Source organism: Pinus tabuliformis, chromosome 3_2 (assembly GCF_031772625.1).
Source record: "Pinus tabuliformis cultivar Carrire ecotype Pingquan chromosome 3_2, CPIR1, whole genome shotgun sequence".
Lineage (NCBI taxonomy): Eukaryota > Viridiplantae > Streptophyta > Pinopsida > Pinales > Pinaceae > Pinus > Pinus tabuliformis.
Window position 1 is genome coordinate 604468091 of NC_142302.1, and position 19444 is coordinate 604487534.

Consider the following 19444-nt stretch of genomic DNA (forward strand, 5'->3'; position numbering starts at 1 on the left):
TCATTAAAAGGCTATGTGCATCACTAATCTACAATCAACTTGAAAGCAATTTATGTACAGCTAATATACATGAGAAAAATGTAAAACAACAGTAATCAAAACAACTTTGTTATGTACAGCTAATAAACATGAGAAAAATAAAATACAAAATTAAATGACAACTATACAAAGTAGGGGCCCTCTACCGCCTATGAAATCAAAGCAAAATTAAACACACTTGCATGAATTAAAATTGCATGAATGAAAAATCTAATCTATCAAACTTGAAAGCAATCAAATAACATAATGAAATCAAAGCAATATTTACAAAATGAAATCTACTCTACCTTACATTCTACAAAGCAATATTTACAAAATGAAATCTACTCTACCTTACATTCTACAAAGCAATATTTACAAAATGAAATCTACTCTACCTTACATTCTAATATGCTTCATGACATCTACTTCACATCTCCTTCCATGTTGAGAACATCAAAGCTTTATTCAATTTCTTCAAAAGTACAAAGTACAACAAAGTTCTCCAAAGCTTTCAAAAGCCATCAAGGAAGAACTACAAACTTAAGAACTAGGGACTAAAAAACTAACAAATGAAGGAGAGAGATCTCCTATTTATACAAAAAGATGAGAAGTCATCTCATTAATGAGAGTCCATGAATCTCTCCCTCTACCTCTAGAGTCCTAATCAAAATAGGAACTGATAAGACACATGTATTCTTAGAGTTACAATACAATTAGGAGATGTGACACATATCCTCATGATCCCATGATTCTTTCTAACCAAATTCGAATTTGGCCTTAGAGTGCCACATAAGGGTCTTCTAGAAGTCTCCTTTCAACCTACACATGTCAACAACCTCAACCCATTTGTTAGGTATAAGCATATGCACATTATTTTCTAATGTTTAACCACAAATTCACTTAAAAGGCTTAGAAATAATAAAGATTGGAAAAACTTAAAGGTGGCCCAATGATAATGAAAGTGGGATGAATGTGGTGACATAGTAGTGAAATGGAGGTGAAATGGAGGTGATATAATGGACATAATAATGAAAGTGTAATGGAAATGAATGACATTTTCAAGACTCAACACCGGTTAGGGTAGATTTCGATGGCTGTACTATTATGGTTTAAAGGTTTGGTTTGGTTTGAATCAGCTGGGTGGCAAAATCTTAAAGCATACACTTCCAAATCTCATATTAATCTAAATTTCAATTTTATATTTATCATGTATTACGAAGTATAAAAAAAATTGTTGTCCAAGTTATATGAATATCGATTTTCATTTTAAACAAGAGAAGTTGCATGGCAACAAGTCCCTGCCATGAGCGAGCTTGAAGAAAAGAAACACCACCAAAAAGGTAAAGTAACTAAAGCAACACCAGCCCTAACCTTGATGGGTTGAAAGTCTGGTGGGAACGTCCTCTGGGCAGGTGTCCAATCCAAATTCGTGTGCCTAAAAATTGATTCATAGCGTTTCTTATTTTCCATAAGAGATCTCAGGCCATTCCCATGCAGGTGACAGTAGCATTGACATTGGTAATTTGTAGTGCAACAGTTTCAGTCTACTAGGTACAAAATTATACATACATATAACCTGTCATTTTTGCAAATGCTGGCGTAGTCACTCCCGTCCCTAGCCAACAGTCGACCCAGCTATTTGATCACTCGATACGATGATTGCCCTCTGCAATTTCAATAAATAAGGAAATGCTAGCATAACAGACTCAAATAGGAGACGCAATTTTTTTTAGACAATCTGTGGAAGAACCAGCATGTTTTCCAGCAAAATAAAAACCATAAGCAAACTAGCCAACATGAGGGCCATGACGAAAAAATATAAAAATCCTTAGCCTCGTTCTTCTCTTTCGGAGCCTCCATAGGCCTAATGATTGGCATCAGTAGGACCAGTGATCACTACAAAAGTGGGGAGAGTAGCAGCCCTATGATTAACCCTCTACCTCTAAGGATATTCTTGACTCAAGTCACAATTATTCCACCATGGTCCCTGTGCATTGATGGTTTCTACCTATGTATGATGAGCAGCCTATCAACAATTTTTTGGGAATTTTGCCATTGAATGCACAAAAATAGGTCAATATCACATTGGACCTTAAACACAACAAAACAGGAGGGTAAAAATGCATGAAAATCACAGTGAAAGAATGCCTAAGCTTTTCAACTTACCTGCTCAGTCTTGTTGGATCTAGGGAAGCCAAAATATGGCATCAACATTGTTCATTGAGCTTCAACTTTCATATGACTATTAGCAATGGCAAGAAGATGATCAGAATTGTTACTGTAGAAAACAACTGAATCACAATCTGTGGAAGAACCAACAAGTTTTCCAACAAAATAAAAACCATAAGTGAACTAGCCAACATGAAGGCCATGACAAGAAAAATATAAAAATTCTTAGTCTCGTTCTTCTCTTTCGGAGCCTCCATAGGCCTAATTATTCGCATCAGTAGGACCAATGAGCACTACAGAAGTGGGGAGAGTAGCAGCCCTATGACTAACCATCTACCTCTAGGGAAATTCTTGACACAAGTCACAATTATTCCAGTATTCACAAATATCATGGAGCTTCCTCTGATGCATTGATACATGTACATCTGCCACATGGCAGGCATTTGGATACGATAGATTAGAAACAGTAGAGAGTGGGAAGAGGAGGATTGATTGGAAGATGAGATCTACTTGAGGTTGCTTGTTGTCATGTGCATAGGTATTTTCGAGATTGTCATGGCTATAAAAAGCTTCTCCCCCAGTACACAAACAACCCTTGAAGATTTCATTTGCAAAGTGCTTCATGGGTACTTTTCAGTGCATGTCTGACTTTCTAGAAGAGAAAAGTCAATAGCTAATTGCACTTACCATGTAAATTCACCAGAAATCAGATACATGTGAAAGATATGCCAAGCAACCTCTACGAATTGATAAATCCAACTCTGTTGAATATTCTATTTCTCAAGAAGAAGGTGCAATATTCTACCCTATCAACAGTTTTTTGGGAATCATATTTTTCCATTGAATGCACAACGATAGGTCAATATCACATTGGACCTTGAACACAACATTGGACCTTAAACACAGCAAAACAGGAGGGTAAAAATGCATGAAAAGCACAGTGAAAGAAGGCCTAAGCACCTCAACTTACCTGCTCAGTCTTGTTGGATCTAGGGAAGCCAAAATATGGCATCAACATTATTCATTGAGCTTCACCTTTTGTATGACTATCAGCAATGGCAAGAAGATGATCAAAATTATTACTGCAGCAAACAACTGAATCACAATCTATGGAAGAACCAGCAAGTTTTCCAGCAAAATAAAAACCATAAGCAAACCAGCCAACACGAGGGCCATGAAAAGAAAAATATAAAAATTCTTAGTCTCATTCTTCATGGATCTTCCTCCGATGCATTGATACAAGTACATCTGCCACATGGCAGGCTTTGCAACTCTACTAGTGACAGAAAGCCAAATCATGAGATATCCAGTAAGGTTCATCGCGGAACCCATAGTGAGAACCACCATGGTCCCTATGCATTGATGGCTTGTACCTATGTATGATGAGTTACTTATGGATTTTATACTCAGATAGAGAGAGGAAGAGGATAAGCAGGAAGGGAATCTATTCTTAACTTAGATGATGGAGATCAATAGTATGTTAAAGCTTGGATAGGGATTTCTTATTTTTATAGCTTGGCATGGATACGATAGATTAGAAACAACAAAGAGCGGGCAGAGGAGGATTGATTGGAAGATGAGATCTACTTGAGGTTGCTTGTTGTCATGTGCATAGGTATTTTCGAGATTGTCATGGCTATAAAAATATTCTCCCCTAGCGCAAAAACAACCTTTGAAGATTTCATTTGCAAAGTGCTTCATGGGTACTTTTCAGTGCATGTCTGACTCGCTAGAAGAGACAAGTCAACAACTAATTTCACTTACCATGTAAAATCACTAGAAATCAGATACATGTGAAAGATCTACCAAGCAACCTATACGAATTGATAACTCCAACTCTGATGAATATTCTATTTGTCAAGAAGAAGGTGCAATATTCTACAAGTAATGGAAAAATAGACTACAATGGAAGGCCTAAGAAATCAAGAAATCAAGTAGGTCAGTCACATTTATAAATTTCAACAAACTAATTTTCTTCTATTTTGCAAATCTATTTGATCCTGTAAGCTAGAATACATGTAGTCATTATCGAAAAATCACATGAAAATCTATTGAATGTTTGCATAAGCCTCAGTATTTAATACCCTGTAGACATCTTTTACTGTGGAATATAGTTCAACATGTCCAGAAACTTCTCCGAGTAGGAATGCAGTTGGATCATGTACTGCAAAAAGGGTGAATGCCAAAAGAATCTATACAAATCAGTCAGCGAGAAATGTTTATAATAATATGCAGAGAAGAATGATATTGATTTTAAATTCAATAAATATGGAAAGAAGACTTATACAAGACATTTGAGATTGAGAAAATAACACATTTGATACATATACTTAATCATTTCTTGGTGAGAGTAAATGGATGAAGATCTTTCACAGCAAACGAAAAGAAATGGATAGTGCAATCATCTGGTGTACATATCCTAGACCAACCCAACCTACATTAAGCCTATAGCTTCAAGTCTAGACAACTTTGAAAGGAAAAATTACCAAGCTTTCCAGTATCCATGATAAAATCAGAGGAATGATGGAGGTTGGTTTTTTACTCAGCTTTATGAGAAATGATTTCATGGAAATGACTTGGCTAATACTGAACTCACATAGTCAGTCCTATTTTTTGATAAATGCATCATACATTACTTCATGGAACAGAGAGAGCTACAAAAATCTAGCAACAGTGTTACAAGAAAATTCCCATCCTAAAAAAAATCCAGAAATGCAAGTATATAAGCGCAATAGGAAGGAACTAAACATCTTTACAGAAAAACTGAACTTGGCTTTACAAACCAAAGTCAATTCCCGCTTAAAAGGTCTCAATTCCCATAAGATAAGAGGGGATGGTTCTATCACAACCATTTCAACAGGATATTCTTCCTCCACAAATTAAGATTTTAATAGAACAACAATCACTCGAAGTATTTAACTTGAAACAGTCATCACAACTATCTCCTATTTACACTCTGGCAGTAGGTTCTTTGGGTGCACCAAGTGTCTCCAACTAAATGGGCTAAATGGAAATGGAAATTGGAAAGCTTGGGATGCTTTAAACCTTTCCATACGAGTCAAAAAATCTCCATCAACAAACTCTGCAGTGGATGCAACATATCCTTACAATCAGTCAAGCAACTCAAGGCCTCCTTGCTATGAGGGACTACTTTACAAACTAAGGGCCCTTAGTTCTTATTGGGCTGCTCAGAACTGAATTCAACAGCTAGGATCTCCTAGACTTGCAGTTAAGAGATTGCATGATTTGAAAAGATTCTCATCCATGATGGGAGTTGGACGCCCATTCCATAGACATTATCGACCCACAATGCCCAAAGGGTCTATAAGGCATCAGCCCTACAAAACTTCAAAACATGAAGATTAGCATGAGGTAAGAGCAAATACCTTAAATATATAATGCCTTGCATGCATTAAATTTATTACCTTTCCAATTGTTTAACATGGACCTATATTAGTGTGTCTTAGATTATTAGTGTGCGTGCGTGCATAAATGCCACATAAAAACAATCTAAAAGAAAGACACTTTCACCAATGATAATGAATTTTAGGAAAATATGACTGTACAGGCTACTATTAGTGTGCGTGCGCAGATAGAATGTGACATAAAACTATCTAAAAGAAAGACAACTTCACCAATGATGATGAATTCTAAGAAAATATGACTGTACAGGCTCAGAAAAACAATGCAGAACATATGCACAAGAAGCTAGTAAAATCAGATAAAATTCTATACATACCTGTTTAGAGGCTTGTCTTAGACAGTGTTCAAGAGCCCATAATCTTTTTTTCCTTTCCGAAAATTCCTTATCTTCCTCTACAACATAAGACTTTGCTCCTCCCTGATCATGTGTCATGCACTACCTTAGCTCCTTAAACATTCTCCGCAAAACTCTGCCTCCTTTTACAGGTTGAACAACATCTCCAGAAGTAAGAAAGGTACTGCTTTCAGCTCCAAAGAGCTGTTGGGGAAGTTTCACTACTCCATATAACATTCTTGAAGCCATATCTGTGGTGGGTGTAAAGGAAGTCTCCCTTGAACCTGAAGATATAACATCAATTCCTTGCTCCTTCTAATAATGAGATGAGCAACTAGTCAACCATGGAATTTTTCCACTGCAATTCTCCTCTGCTCAATAAACTAATCCTTATTCATAACCTGACTTTCCATAGTAAGTATGTCTGGGCGAGGAGGGATGAAATACCCTCGATACGACTCGGAAAGCCTATCAGCCAGAGTCACGACATCACGAAATTGACGCCTGACCTTGAACTCTTTATTGCCAAATTCAGGGATATTAGTGCAAGTGACGATAAGATATGTAATATATGTGTTTCCGCCATGAACTAGAGAAGTGGCCATCTTATCATGCTCCTTCTGAGGCTTTGTCACTATCACTATCAATTACTCCGAAGAACTCGATGAACCAGAATGCGGAAAAGGACAACCAAAGTTATATTTTGTATTCATATTATGAACACAATAATACTAATTTTATTCTTGAGCAGTGCAGAGAATTTTCTCATAATTAAATCACCTCGCTTTTGCAATCTGCAAGGTAGTATTGAGGCATTGTTGGACTCTATTGCATATTTTAAAGTATTTGTCACTTGCCTTTGTTTCGATGCAAAACCATCTAAAGCAATGTTTCAGACTCATTGGTACCGTTTAGTCCCATTTGCAACTCATATAAGGTGGTAATTGTAAAGGATTTTTTGCCCCTCTGGAAAGAAATGAGGACAAACCCACATGATTAAAATATTAAAATCCCCGAGACAAATGGATCCACAATGGATGAGATAATTGACTCTACAGAATTCAAAATTGTACAACTGGTAAGGAAATTTTAGTTGCAGAATGTTCGAAGAGGCTTCCAGACTTCAATTTTGTAGAATTCATGCATGTCTCAAATAATATTTCTACAGATGGAAGGATACTTAAGATATGTGGTGACTCTATTTTATGTAATTTGAACGACCCATCCCAACAGAATTCTTCTAGTCTCTGCAAACAAGATGATTGTTGCCACCAGCACTCAGCACCTAGAAATAATCAGTCAAAACGTGACAAGGTGGGGTTAGCACAATCTTCTGCACTTGGTCAAATTCAGAGCGAATACGTTGGAAATTCACAAATTATAACTATTGGTTCATCAGTTAGCAAAACCAATACAAAATACCAAGAAAATGAAGGAACATTCAGAAAACGCAAAAGTAATCTTCTGTGCATTTGAGAGGAGAGATGGAAGAGCCGGTTGTTCGAGCGATCTCAATGCATTTCACCGCTCCACTGGAAATTCCCTCTGCCCCTACCAAAGCACAATTAGGACATGAAATTCATTGTGGTTGTTGTTAAAGTCCGGCCCCCAGTCAAAATCGTGTTCACTGAACAACCATGGTGAAATGGTTAATTATATTTTTTACTAAATTAAAAATAAAAGATAAAAGTAATAAAGTAATAAAGAAAGTTAAATTAAACCAAAAGAAACCATGTGGAACGAAGTGGCTCTTTCATGTAGCAGCCCCTTCTAGATCTTCGGCCTTAAGCTCCAACATCAGCTAGATCTTCGACCTTCAGCTCCAACATTAGCCGACTCGTTGCCCCTTAGATCTTTGGACTTCGGCTCCATGATGAGACTCTTCATCTGGCTCGGATCCGGCTTATGAAATGGATCTACATATCCGCCAAGCTTTTGTTGTCTGCAAACACATAGATCTCCTCTTATGAAATGGATCCTCCCTATCCACAAAGATTTTGTTGTCCGCAAACACCACTAGTCTGCAAACGCAGTCGATGCAGAGAATGTTCCGTTACAAATGTTAATGTGGAAAAATGATAAATATAGGGTTTCTATAGGGTTCAAAATTCTTGAGAGTGAGAGCTTGGGTGCTGGAGAAATGAAGCCGCTGGAGGCCAGGCTTATGGAGAAGAATAAAGGCAGGTTTGATATGCCTAGTTTGCAATTATCTTGTTCAGGCATGGATGACGACGAGGAAAATATTGGGACTAATAAAGACAAGGACAATATAACAATAGGGAAAATTTTGATCCGGAAATAGAATTGACAATAATACTCCTTCAAAGAACATCATTGCTGTCAAAGATGGCAGGATTCTAAAGAAAATTATTTCTCTGAAGGAGGGAAAGACCTCAAAATTTTGTGAGGAGACATGGTTTTGGCAAAGGTGAAATCTCATCCCTGGTGGCCGGTTCAGGTGTACAATCCAACATTTTCCTCGGCCATTGCACAATGTAAAAGAAAATCGATGCATATGACATCAAATTTTGATGGATCGACATATGCATCAACCCAATCTATTGCAGCTAGATAAGTTGTTGCTTAATGCTGGGTAAAATGGTGAGCAACAGGGAAAGCGTTTCTTAGATCAGAGCCCGATCTCTCTATGAATGTTGCTGACTCTCTCTATGAGAGAATGTTGCTGACTCTATCTAAGAGGGATGACAAAGATATTTATCTTCTTGAAGAATTCAAATACTCTAATTCTTCACGATACCCTAAACCAAGTAAGTTTGTTTTCTACCTTATTATTTCACTAATGGTAGTTTCCTTCCATTCCTTTCCTGTTGTAAGTTGGAGTCACCACTTGGACTAGTGTTTATGCATTCTGTCATGCTTCCTTTCCATCATTATAGCCCTGGATTGCTTTATTCAAGCAAACTGCCCCAAAACCTTACCTGACATCTGCTATTTCTCGACTCCTCATCATTCTCAATAAATCCTTCTTGTTCTAACCTGCAGGTAAGGTATCAAGGCAGTGGCTAAAAGACACTACACTATACCTGAGAACTCCATTGTCGAAAGACTGTAGCGTGAGCAATACTGTCGCATTGTTCAATTTTCTACAAGAGATGAGACTACATGCAGCGGCCATTTGGTCCAACAGCATGTGCTATGCAACTCGATGTAGTCTAGGTCCAGCCAGCGACATGTGCTGCCAAGGAGTTATCAGTGAGAGAGACATGTGTTGTGGTGTGAGAGAGACATGTGCTATCCTGTGGCATGCTGGTTATTAGAGATATGTTATATGTACATGTTCTTCAGAGATATGTTATATGTACAAGTATGTTCTTCAGTTGCCATTTAATGTCTATTTAATGTCTTGGACTAATCCCAACATTAATTTAACTAGCATTTATGAGCAGTTTGAAAATTGAAACAAATCAAAAATAATCTATGCTTTTGCCTCCCTGCCTCAGGAAGAGGCTAAATAAGATGTAAAATAATGTGTGCTTAAAAACTTTATACCTAATCTTCTGAATAGACAAGCACCTCAATTAATACTAACATCGGCCATATCGATTACTATAGTCCTAGCCGAGCCTACAACAAGGACTAATAAAGACAATGTTTTATTTTAAAGAATTTAGACCTTCTCAAAGAAACCAATAAACTTGAGATGGAACCCTTCTGGTTACTGGCTCCAATATCAAAACTCCAAATATAGAAGTCACTTATTGGTTCACCTCGAGGCTGGAGCATGTAGGCATACTCTAATCCTGAAGGTATTTTGATGACCACATTATTTTAATAAATATTCGAGCACCCTGGCGGGATTAGACTTATGTATACAATGGTCGAGGCCTGTATAATTTAACTGAGTCCTATCCTTACTTCTATATTTGAAATATTGATGATAAGTCCTATTGGACTATTTTCCGATATTATATTTTTTTTGAACAATGCATGTGTTTACTCAAGTTCAAAAAGGACAAAACATTTATTCTTGAGGCTCACACCCTAGATGTAAAAGCAAGTGCTACAGAAAAATGTTGCCTAATAAAAAAGAAGACAGGACTCAAAAGGTTTGAGGCTTCTTCTTTAATAGACATTTCTCATGAGTCATGATAAAAAAAAGCCCAAATGTTACAGTATTTAAATGGAATCCTCCTTCACTGGGAAATCTATAGTTGTGATTTTTATCTCTTCTCAAGATTTGCATCAAAAGGGGACTAGGATAGGGATGCAGTGTTGTTTTGCATTAGTTTTTTGAAAAACTAACATTCAAATCACACTTGTCTGACATCAAAATGCTCATTAATTATTTCCTTTCTCATTCCGCTAGTGATCAAGTCAAGAGAAACCATGTGCTCTACAATTCAGGTGGAGGCAGATATACATTTACTTCATGGGTTTCTTCATGCAATGCTCATACCCACATGAAAGAGAGCCAATTACACACTAGCATGGATTTAACTTAACTACCAATCTATTAAGTGCCAAGGGATTCCTCTCAGTGTTGAATAGTTCTAGATTTAAGATGCATGTGCCAGTTTATATTTTATATGGATACAAAAGGTCCATACAATTTCAAATCATATGCATCATTTTTGTCTCACTCATAATAATTCAGACAAGATTTTATGTTAAATATTTTTAAAAAATTCCCATTATTATATTGCTTTCCAAAACCATGCTATGGAAAATGACATAAGCCATAAAATATCAATACAGGCCTTAGGTCAAAAAGGCCATCTCAATAGAAGGTTAACCAGAACCCATGAAGTGAGTCCATTAAAAAGGAGATAACTGAAAATCCTTCAAGACTCCAAGAAAACATTGTTTTTTTATCGTGCATCTCTTGAAATCGAGGGATGATCCTTGATTGGTTGTCAGAGAACCTTTGCTCTTAAATACACACAAATCAGAAGGATTTATTCACTTTTTTTTCAGTAACTTCATTTCACCAAGAAGAACTTCCTATTCACAATAAGGTTCCTTAAGTATATAAAAGAAAATTTTCCACATAGAATAACTCTTAATGTCTCATTGAGAGTAAGATTTTGCATGAACATTATCAAACAATTGACAAAGATATTTCAATGGTTGTACTCACACTCCCTCATTTCTAGGCTTACGATAATTCCCATTAGGCCCGAGGGTTGAGCCTAATATTTGATAACACTTGTCATGGACCTCTATGTCACTCCATTTTTTTTTCCATTTGTATATATACACTTATAACTATTTCTAGTCTTATTTACTTGGTGTTATGATAGCCATTATGTTAATACTTGTTGTCAAATATCTCATAGGAACTCGACCATCTGGGCCAAGTTATATATATTCTTCTCCTTTATTTTATCATATCCTATACAAGAGCTTCTTAGATATACTAGAATTCATTGGGTTGTGTAGCTACTCTTGAACCTATCCCCCGCTTGCATAGACTAGGTATAATACACATGTTCCCTACCCATAAGGGTAATTTGTGACTATATCGTTAATCATTCAATCTGCATACTTTGGTGAATTCCCTACAATTTTTGTATTAATGGCATGGGCGGATATGGCGCATGTTAAGACCTTCCAACTTGGACTTAAGACTTACAACCTTAATATTGATTTCACATTGGGTTCTATGACGCAAGTGCCTATCCCACACACCATGTAATTTATTAAAGCCACCATGTAACTTATTCAATAATGCCTAAGTACCATAGTCAATAATAAAAGAATTTGTTAAACCTTTAAGGGGGATATGCCTAGGGGGTGTGCTGTGAGTAATTTTTCCCTCGTCACCTCTTCCACTTGCGATTCACATGGGTACGATTGGGAAAGAGGTTAGGTTGCATTAAATGGTCTCGATTACTCGAAATAATCCAACAATGGTGACTCCCTCTCCTTGAACCCTAACCCTTATCCTTCCGAGATACTTTGATCTGCTTGCATGACAACACTTCCCTATTTTATTTTCAGGGCTTGTTTTTTAGAAGTTCCGACCTGTGGCTACTTGGAATGAGGCGAACTGATATCACCCTGGAGAATTATGTCATCCTCGTCACCGAAGCAGGGCTTCTACCATAGTGTCGTGCTGACTAATATTACTTGTTTAAATGGCATCATGATTTTATGATCAGGGTCACTTAAAGTATTCTCTCTATAGTACTTAAGCTTTTCACAAGTGATTTTCTCCTTTCCTTACTTGCTAAATGGATTCATTTACCAGCTATGGTGGTTATCCTTCTAACTTTTATTGCTAATGGGTTTTATTCCCTCTCCTCCAGCAACTCTTTGTAACTTCAGAATTCGATATTCTCCCTTGCAACATTTTTGTTGGCTATTCTTGGTAAATATAGTATCCGTGCCACTATATTTTCATAATCCATATGCCTTCATGTTGTTTCCATGTTCGATGATTACCCTCACTGTGACAATTCCTCTTTGAATGGGTATAAGGAACTCGATGGTCAGGACTGTATCAATATTTTGGTTCCCATCCCATCGAAGTCGCACTGGGTAACTTTAAATTTTATTTTTTCAACATCACTTGGGTGCCATTTACTTCCCTCCTTCCTAAGCATATTAGTCATAGAATAAATATTTTGTCCCAGTTCTCTAATGTTCTCCCTGGGGGTTTACTCAATTTTTCTCTTACCTGCACACCTTCAGCATTCATCCCTACATCCAGGGAATCTCACTTCTACTACTACGCCTGAAGTGGATTCTGAAAGTAGGGTTTACTGTATATACCCTGTTGCACTACGATCCAGGAGCGGCTCACCAATTTCAGAGTATCAATGTGACTGTGGTCTAAATTCCTCTTTTCCCTTTTCAAGAACCTTCCTTACCATCTAGATTGGAGTTCATGGTCAAACTTCTCAAGGAGTGTATTTTCCTTAGAAATTCCCAACCCTATAGGATGCCGAATGTATACTCCTTACGAAATCTACCCCAACTTCCTTTACTCTGAAGTTCTATTATATGCTCGCTATTAATCATTGTGGTCATTTCCTTAATTTATTTTTGTTTATGGCAGACTTTTAGGTGCAAGCTCCTGGGTTCCCTTCAATATGCAAGGTAATGTTCCCCCTTGCTTCGGTTTTTTTTCCCTATTAGGGACCAATATTTACTTTTGCTGATTCTTGTTGGCTTATTATTTGTCTATAGATTTCCCCACTTGTTAGTTTCTAAATTCTTAATGGTTAACCTTCTTGTAAGGTGATTCGACATTGCTAATGATCTCCTCCATACCTAAATGCCTCTAGGTCAGTTTCTCTGTCCAACCAGAAGATGTTAAGTGTAAATACCTATAAAGGTTTCTACATACTCGCTTAAGAATATTTGCAAAGTCCAAGGGTGTTAGAAGCATTGGAGAATTAGTTTGGGTTTCCCTTTCCAATGGTTTTGTTAATTACTTTGTTTCATTTTCTTTTGGGACACATATTCACTTTCAATATATAGATTAATTTCATCTTTATACTATAGTGACCCCAGGGTTTTCATTCTATTTCTGTAATGTACGACCCTTGTATTAATACCTCCAGCTTATTACATTTATGTATTTTATTTGACTTCGGTTTATGGATATATTGAGACTGTTATAAATATTTTATCTATGTAACTCACCGAATTTTATTATTATGCTGCTTAATCTCAACTGTGCTCACACAGTGGTGTAATATTTGAATTTTTGGATTCATGAATTAGTTTTCTTAATGCACATTTCAATTGTCATTGTAGCTTTGCGACCTGTCTGAAATTTTCATGTATCAGGATTATATTGAGGGGTGCTATGATATAATGGTCCCCACTATATCCCTTCTGGGTTATATCTCCCTACAACTATGTTCTTTAAAATTTTAGAATTATATTATTGTCTTGAGATTAGGTAGCTTTACTATGTTGAATGTATCATTTCCAGGAAAGGTTCCATCAATTCATTTTTCAATATAGCTATATCTGCCTAAAAAATTTTTTACCATGTTTATTCCTTTATTAATCCAAATTTACATTTACCTCATTCTTAGTTAATCCTTAACTATACCCAAGCAACCTTTTCCCAAGGTTTTTCATGAAGTAATGCTATAATTCTTTTTTGCGACGTACTGTTCCTACTCAAGCCTTCTTCTAAAATGATAATTCTGGTTGAATAAACTTATAGATATCAGAGTCCCTATCAACCATTCTAACGAAAGGAAAGATAGGATTGTCTCATTCATTCTAGCTTGTGGTCAATTTGTGCATCTCGCAAATAATTTCTCTATCATCTTCCTAGTGCAGTTAGAAGTTTTAATAGTTATGTTTATAAATTTATAACAAAACCGACTTATGTAGATCTATGTTTCTCCTAATGGTGTAATCCAACTTGAATTTACATGCATTCTACCTGCATTCAACCCGCTGAGGGTAAATTCGTTAGTTATAATAGTTTAATTGAACATTTCTCATCGAAAACAAATCACTAATCCTGGTATCTAATCTGTACAAATTTCTCATCTTCCATTTCTACATTCGGTGTAACAAGACTTATATACAGATACATTCTATACTCATAATCCTGTACTGAATTGAGTTGTTTTCCTATCCCTCTCATAGGAAATGTAAACAAAGTATACTTGCCTATAGTTAATATTGTATAGAATATCAGTATCCATTTCTAGAAAAAACAGTAGTATTGTCAATGAAACTCATAGCTTATGGTTGTCTCTCTTCCTAAGTTAGTATCATAACCTATTATGAATTTCCTTCCTAAAATAAAAATTCACAACACCAAGGAAATTTCAAATTGGATTATGAAGCTCGGCATAATAACTAATCACTTAGTCTCTATTATGCTCAAGTTAATAAATGTTAAGATACTAATAACAATTCATCTATTGGGTAGCCATGCATTCGATTTCATATATAAAAATAACTTACAAGGTTATTCAAGTAATGAAGAGTTATTAGCATAAGAGCAAATGAAACCCAAGAAACATGTAACACAATTAATTCAAACCAGCTTGACCAACAAGTAGTCACTTGGAAATCGAACACTGCCACCCAACCAAGAACTGATTTCCTCCAGTTCACCCATGAGCTAAGTCTGCTTGCCCTAGATTCAACAACCTCTGTGATTCCCTCAACAAATATTTAATACTTGTCTTTCATGATAAAGTTTCATTTTAGTGGTGTCCCGCTTGTGGATATTCTTATCCACTTGCCTAGGATTTTATTATAAAACCTCACATTTCTCTCCTGCGATGCTTTCATGTTTTTTCCAAGCTTAACATCTTTCTTGAGCTAAGCAACCTAATGGATATTTATCTCCCATCCATTAAGCTTATCTAGAATTCTTATCATGAAGACTTATCCATTCTTGTTCACTAATGGAATTCTATTTGGCAAAAGTCTCATTTCTAGGTGTAGTGTTTCCAACTACATAGATTCCACTTATTATTTATTATTTATTATTTATTATTTATTATTTATTTACATAATATTTTTCATAGCTTTTCTGCCATATTACACAATGCAATTCAATCTTACCCAAACAAAGTTCTAACAATAGAAAGATATTACACATAATATTAATTTTATTATAAATTAAATATAAATATAGTAATAAAAAATTATTTTAATTTATATAGTAAAACAAACTAATTTATAATTAGTTATTTATTTTTATATTTTAATGTTTTTGGTATACCGTAAATTTTTTTTATCTAAACTTTTTTATAATGTTATTAATAAAAATAAAATTATAATATAATAAAAAATATGAATTTAAAAAACATTTACATCTAATATCTAGAGTCTACCTAGATATCTAAAGTCTACCTGTAGGGAGCTGTTTGACGGTGAACAATTTCAATGAAAGTCGCTTTGCATTTATTGAAATAAGGATTACCTTTTCTACCGATACTGGTTTGGGTCGTTTGATAGTGAACAATTTCATTGGAAGTGGCTTTGCACCGGTTGAAATAAGGATAACCTTTTCTTGTCCAGTCTTACTCTCCCTTTCGCTCACTGACTCTAGAAAGTTGTCGTTTGCTTGCTGTATTTATAAGAAAGGACCGGCGCTTTTAAAAAGAACAGAAAGTAATGTGCAAGTCAACCATTCATCAACGTCCTTCAACAACTCTCAAATATTGTATACGTTCTTCAACAACTCTCAAGGACCCGCGATTTTAAAAGAACAGAAAGTAATGTGCAAGTGAAACATTCATTAACGTCCTTGTACACGTTCTTCAACAACCCTCAAACTCCGTGATTCATGTGGAAGAGGACAACAATGTCAATTTGTGATTCATGTAGAAGATAACATCAATGTGAATTTGTGATTCAATGTCAATTATTAACTTTAGAGCTGGACCCTCCAATGAACCTAAGTCATACTAAATTTTATCATCTCACGGTGAATGAATGGTGGCTTTGCTTATGAGGAGAGCCTTCATACATTTCCTTCAATATCAGTCCGATAGATATCTCTTTCTGTTATTGTTTGCTGCTTGTTGTTATATACATAATATGCCGTCCTGTCTTTTTTAAATAATTCCTACTCTCTTCTAGTATACTGTAATTTCATATGATATGCTGCTTTGATCTCACTTGCTATTGCTCCCAGCAATGGATACTGTAACCGGAGGCGCAGGCAATACCATTAGCAGCGCTATTCTTGTTCCAATCACTCAACAACTTATCCAACAGATAGACGATATATTTCATTTGGATGACAACCGTGAGCTTCTGGAAGAGCAGTTATATCGTATGAAGAGCCTCTTGCTTGATATTAGCTCTCAGTTCCAACATCAGCAGAGGGAGGCACCGGATTCTCTGAAGAATTGTTTGCTAAGGATGCAACGCAAAGTTGGAGAGGCCAGAGAGTTGATCCATCGCTCACAACGCCCCTGGCTACAGCAGTGTATTGACTGCCTCTTTTGCAAGCCCAAAGTCTTTAAGCAAATCCGAGAGTGGAACAGTACTATTCGTGACCTCCATGATCAGTTTCGAACCGATTTTTCCATGTTTTGCAGTGCTCAACAGATTGTGTCCGCGGCACCACAACAGGCAGACGCACTACTTCAGGACGAACCTGACACCGGATTGGTCGGGTTGGCAATTAAATCTGCGGAGACTCAGCTACAGAGTTGGGTCTCAGAAGGTCCAAATGTTGGCGTAATCGGTGTCTACGGTATGGGTGGTGTGGGAAAAACAACGTTGCTTAAAAAAGTCTACAACACCTACAAGGTTAGTAATGTTTTTGATCATGTCATTTGGATTACAGTTGCTCAATCTCCAATTCAGCAAATACAAAATGATATTGCTGCCGCAATTAATTTAAATCTGGCCAACTCTTCCGCTGATATGGGGAAGATGAAGTTGTGTGCATATCTGAAGAGCAAGAAATTCTTTTTGGTTTTAGACGACATGTGGAAGGCACTCTCTCTGAAAGAATTGGGTGTGCAGTTTTGCAAGAACAAAGGGAGCAAACTTATATTCACAACTCGAAATAGAGATCTCATTCGAGAAATGAATGCAAAACAGTTCATGGAAATACAACCTTTACGAAGAGAAGAGGCGTGGGAGTTGTTTTTAAAAGTGGCTTTCGAAGACGGCCATGTTCCAGAGAATATAGAGAATATTGCGCGAAAGGTAGCCGAGGAGTGTAAAGGGTTGCCGTTGGCAATAAATGTAATAGCCTCAACAATGATGGGCAACGCAGCTGTAGATGAGTGGAATCTTGCATTAAAGCAAATGCAAAAAGTGGATTTAAATTTTCCAGTCACCCATCCTCGAATTAGTGGAGAATTGTATCGGCGATTGAGATGGAGTTACGACAGTCTGCCCGATGCTAACTTGAAAAACTGTTTTCTTTTCTTTGCCATGTTTACTGAAGATGCTGCTATACCAGTGGAAGGGATGGCGCAACTATGGATCGCAGAAGGCCTCGTTAAAACCAAAGAAGATGCCAACTATGACTATGTCTTAAAGACGGCGGAGAGCTATGTAAAGTTACTTGTAAATCGCAGCTTGTTCCAGGTGGAAGAGGGTGTTATCAATATCCATGATGTCCTCCATGACATGGCTATTTATATTGCAGAAAATGAGGAGAATTGTGTATTGAAGGCAGGTCAAAGTCTTCAACATTTCCCTGACATCCCAGGTTCAGAAAGTTGCAGGCGAATATCAGTTTTGGGCAATGATATTAAGTCTTTGCCAGCAAAGGAGTTGAGATGTCCCAAACTAGTTTCTTTATACGTGGGAGAAAATGAGGGATTGAAAGAAATTCCAGAAGCATTTTTACTGAACCTCACCTCTTTGAGGGTATTAGACTTTCATGGCACGGCCATACGATCACTGCCAACATCATTGTGGCAATTGACACACCTCGAATTTCTGTTTTTGGGTTTCAGTGAGATGGAAGATATACCTGACGAAATAGGTAATCTATCACATCTTCAATTTTTGTATCTTAACTTCTGTAAAAATCTAAAATCGTTGCCTTCTAGACTAGGAGAACTTCAAAATCTGAAGTATCTAAATCTTCACGGTTGTAATTCGATAGAAATCCCTGATGAGATTAGAAAGCTTCCGAACTGTGAGATTGTGCTTAAAAACGAGGAAGAGAGGTAACGAACTCAGTGAAAGTTATAAGTAGCAATTGTCCCAAGAGGTGTAAAGAGATGCCAATAAGTTTTTTAAATTGAAAAAGTTGTTTTTTAGTTTCAATAATGAAGCAAATAACAATTGATATATTAAGTTTATTTTTTTTAGTATTTATAACATTTAATTAAATGTTAATCTTATTTTCAACTTTAATTCATTTATATTAGCATTTCTCCTCTCAATATTAGGATATAGAATAATAATCACATCATGTAACATAGCAGTTAAGATTTTGTCTTTTAGCAATGTTTATTTACAATATCAAGTTTTTAATTTATTTATATTAGCATTTGAAACTTGCTATGTGAAAAACCTCTATTTAGGAAAAGAAATTCATATTTGTCTATAAAATGGAGAGTGGGGAAAGAGAATTTATATTGGAACCATGCAATCAAATAATAAATAAGAAAGTAGTTGTAAAATTCCCTGTTAAATTAAATCAATTTTATGAACTTACCAGTTGGAGGGTAAGATTTAATGGCACCAGTAAAACTAAATGCAAGTGTGGAAATATTAATTGCAATCTCAAAGAGATGAGTCACTATGGATGGTTGATGCTTGGGATATAAAAGAAATGTAGTGTGATAAGAGGAAAGAACCCTGAGAGTTTTAATTATTCAAATGCAAAAAAATGCCCCAAGATTGGTACATACTTCAACTTCAAAAAATTTCATTCAATCAAAAATGGATGAGTAGAATATAACATAGTAAATTAAGTGGGGATTACTCTAGAAAATTCAAGATTCACTAATTTGGTTTTTTTTGTCATTAATATACCCAATTCAAATTTGGTATGGTTTAGGAATAGTTGATCATTTATACCCAATTCAAATTTGGTATGGTTTAGGAATAGTTGATCATTTC

At 36.1% G+C, this 19444-nt stretch overlaps 1 protein-coding gene across 1 annotated transcript; it reads left to right on the forward strand.

The window, feature by feature from the left end:
* Nucleotides 1-16540: 16540 nt before the first annotated feature.
* On the forward strand, nt 16541-18547 carry LOC149182059 (disease resistance protein RPS5-like). Its single transcript, XM_089414444.1, has one exon. It carries the CDS (start codon nt 16541-16543, stop codon nt 18545-18547), a length of 2007 nt encoding a protein of 668 aa, XP_089270570.1.
* The last annotated feature ends 897 nt before the right edge of the window (nt 18548-19444 follow it).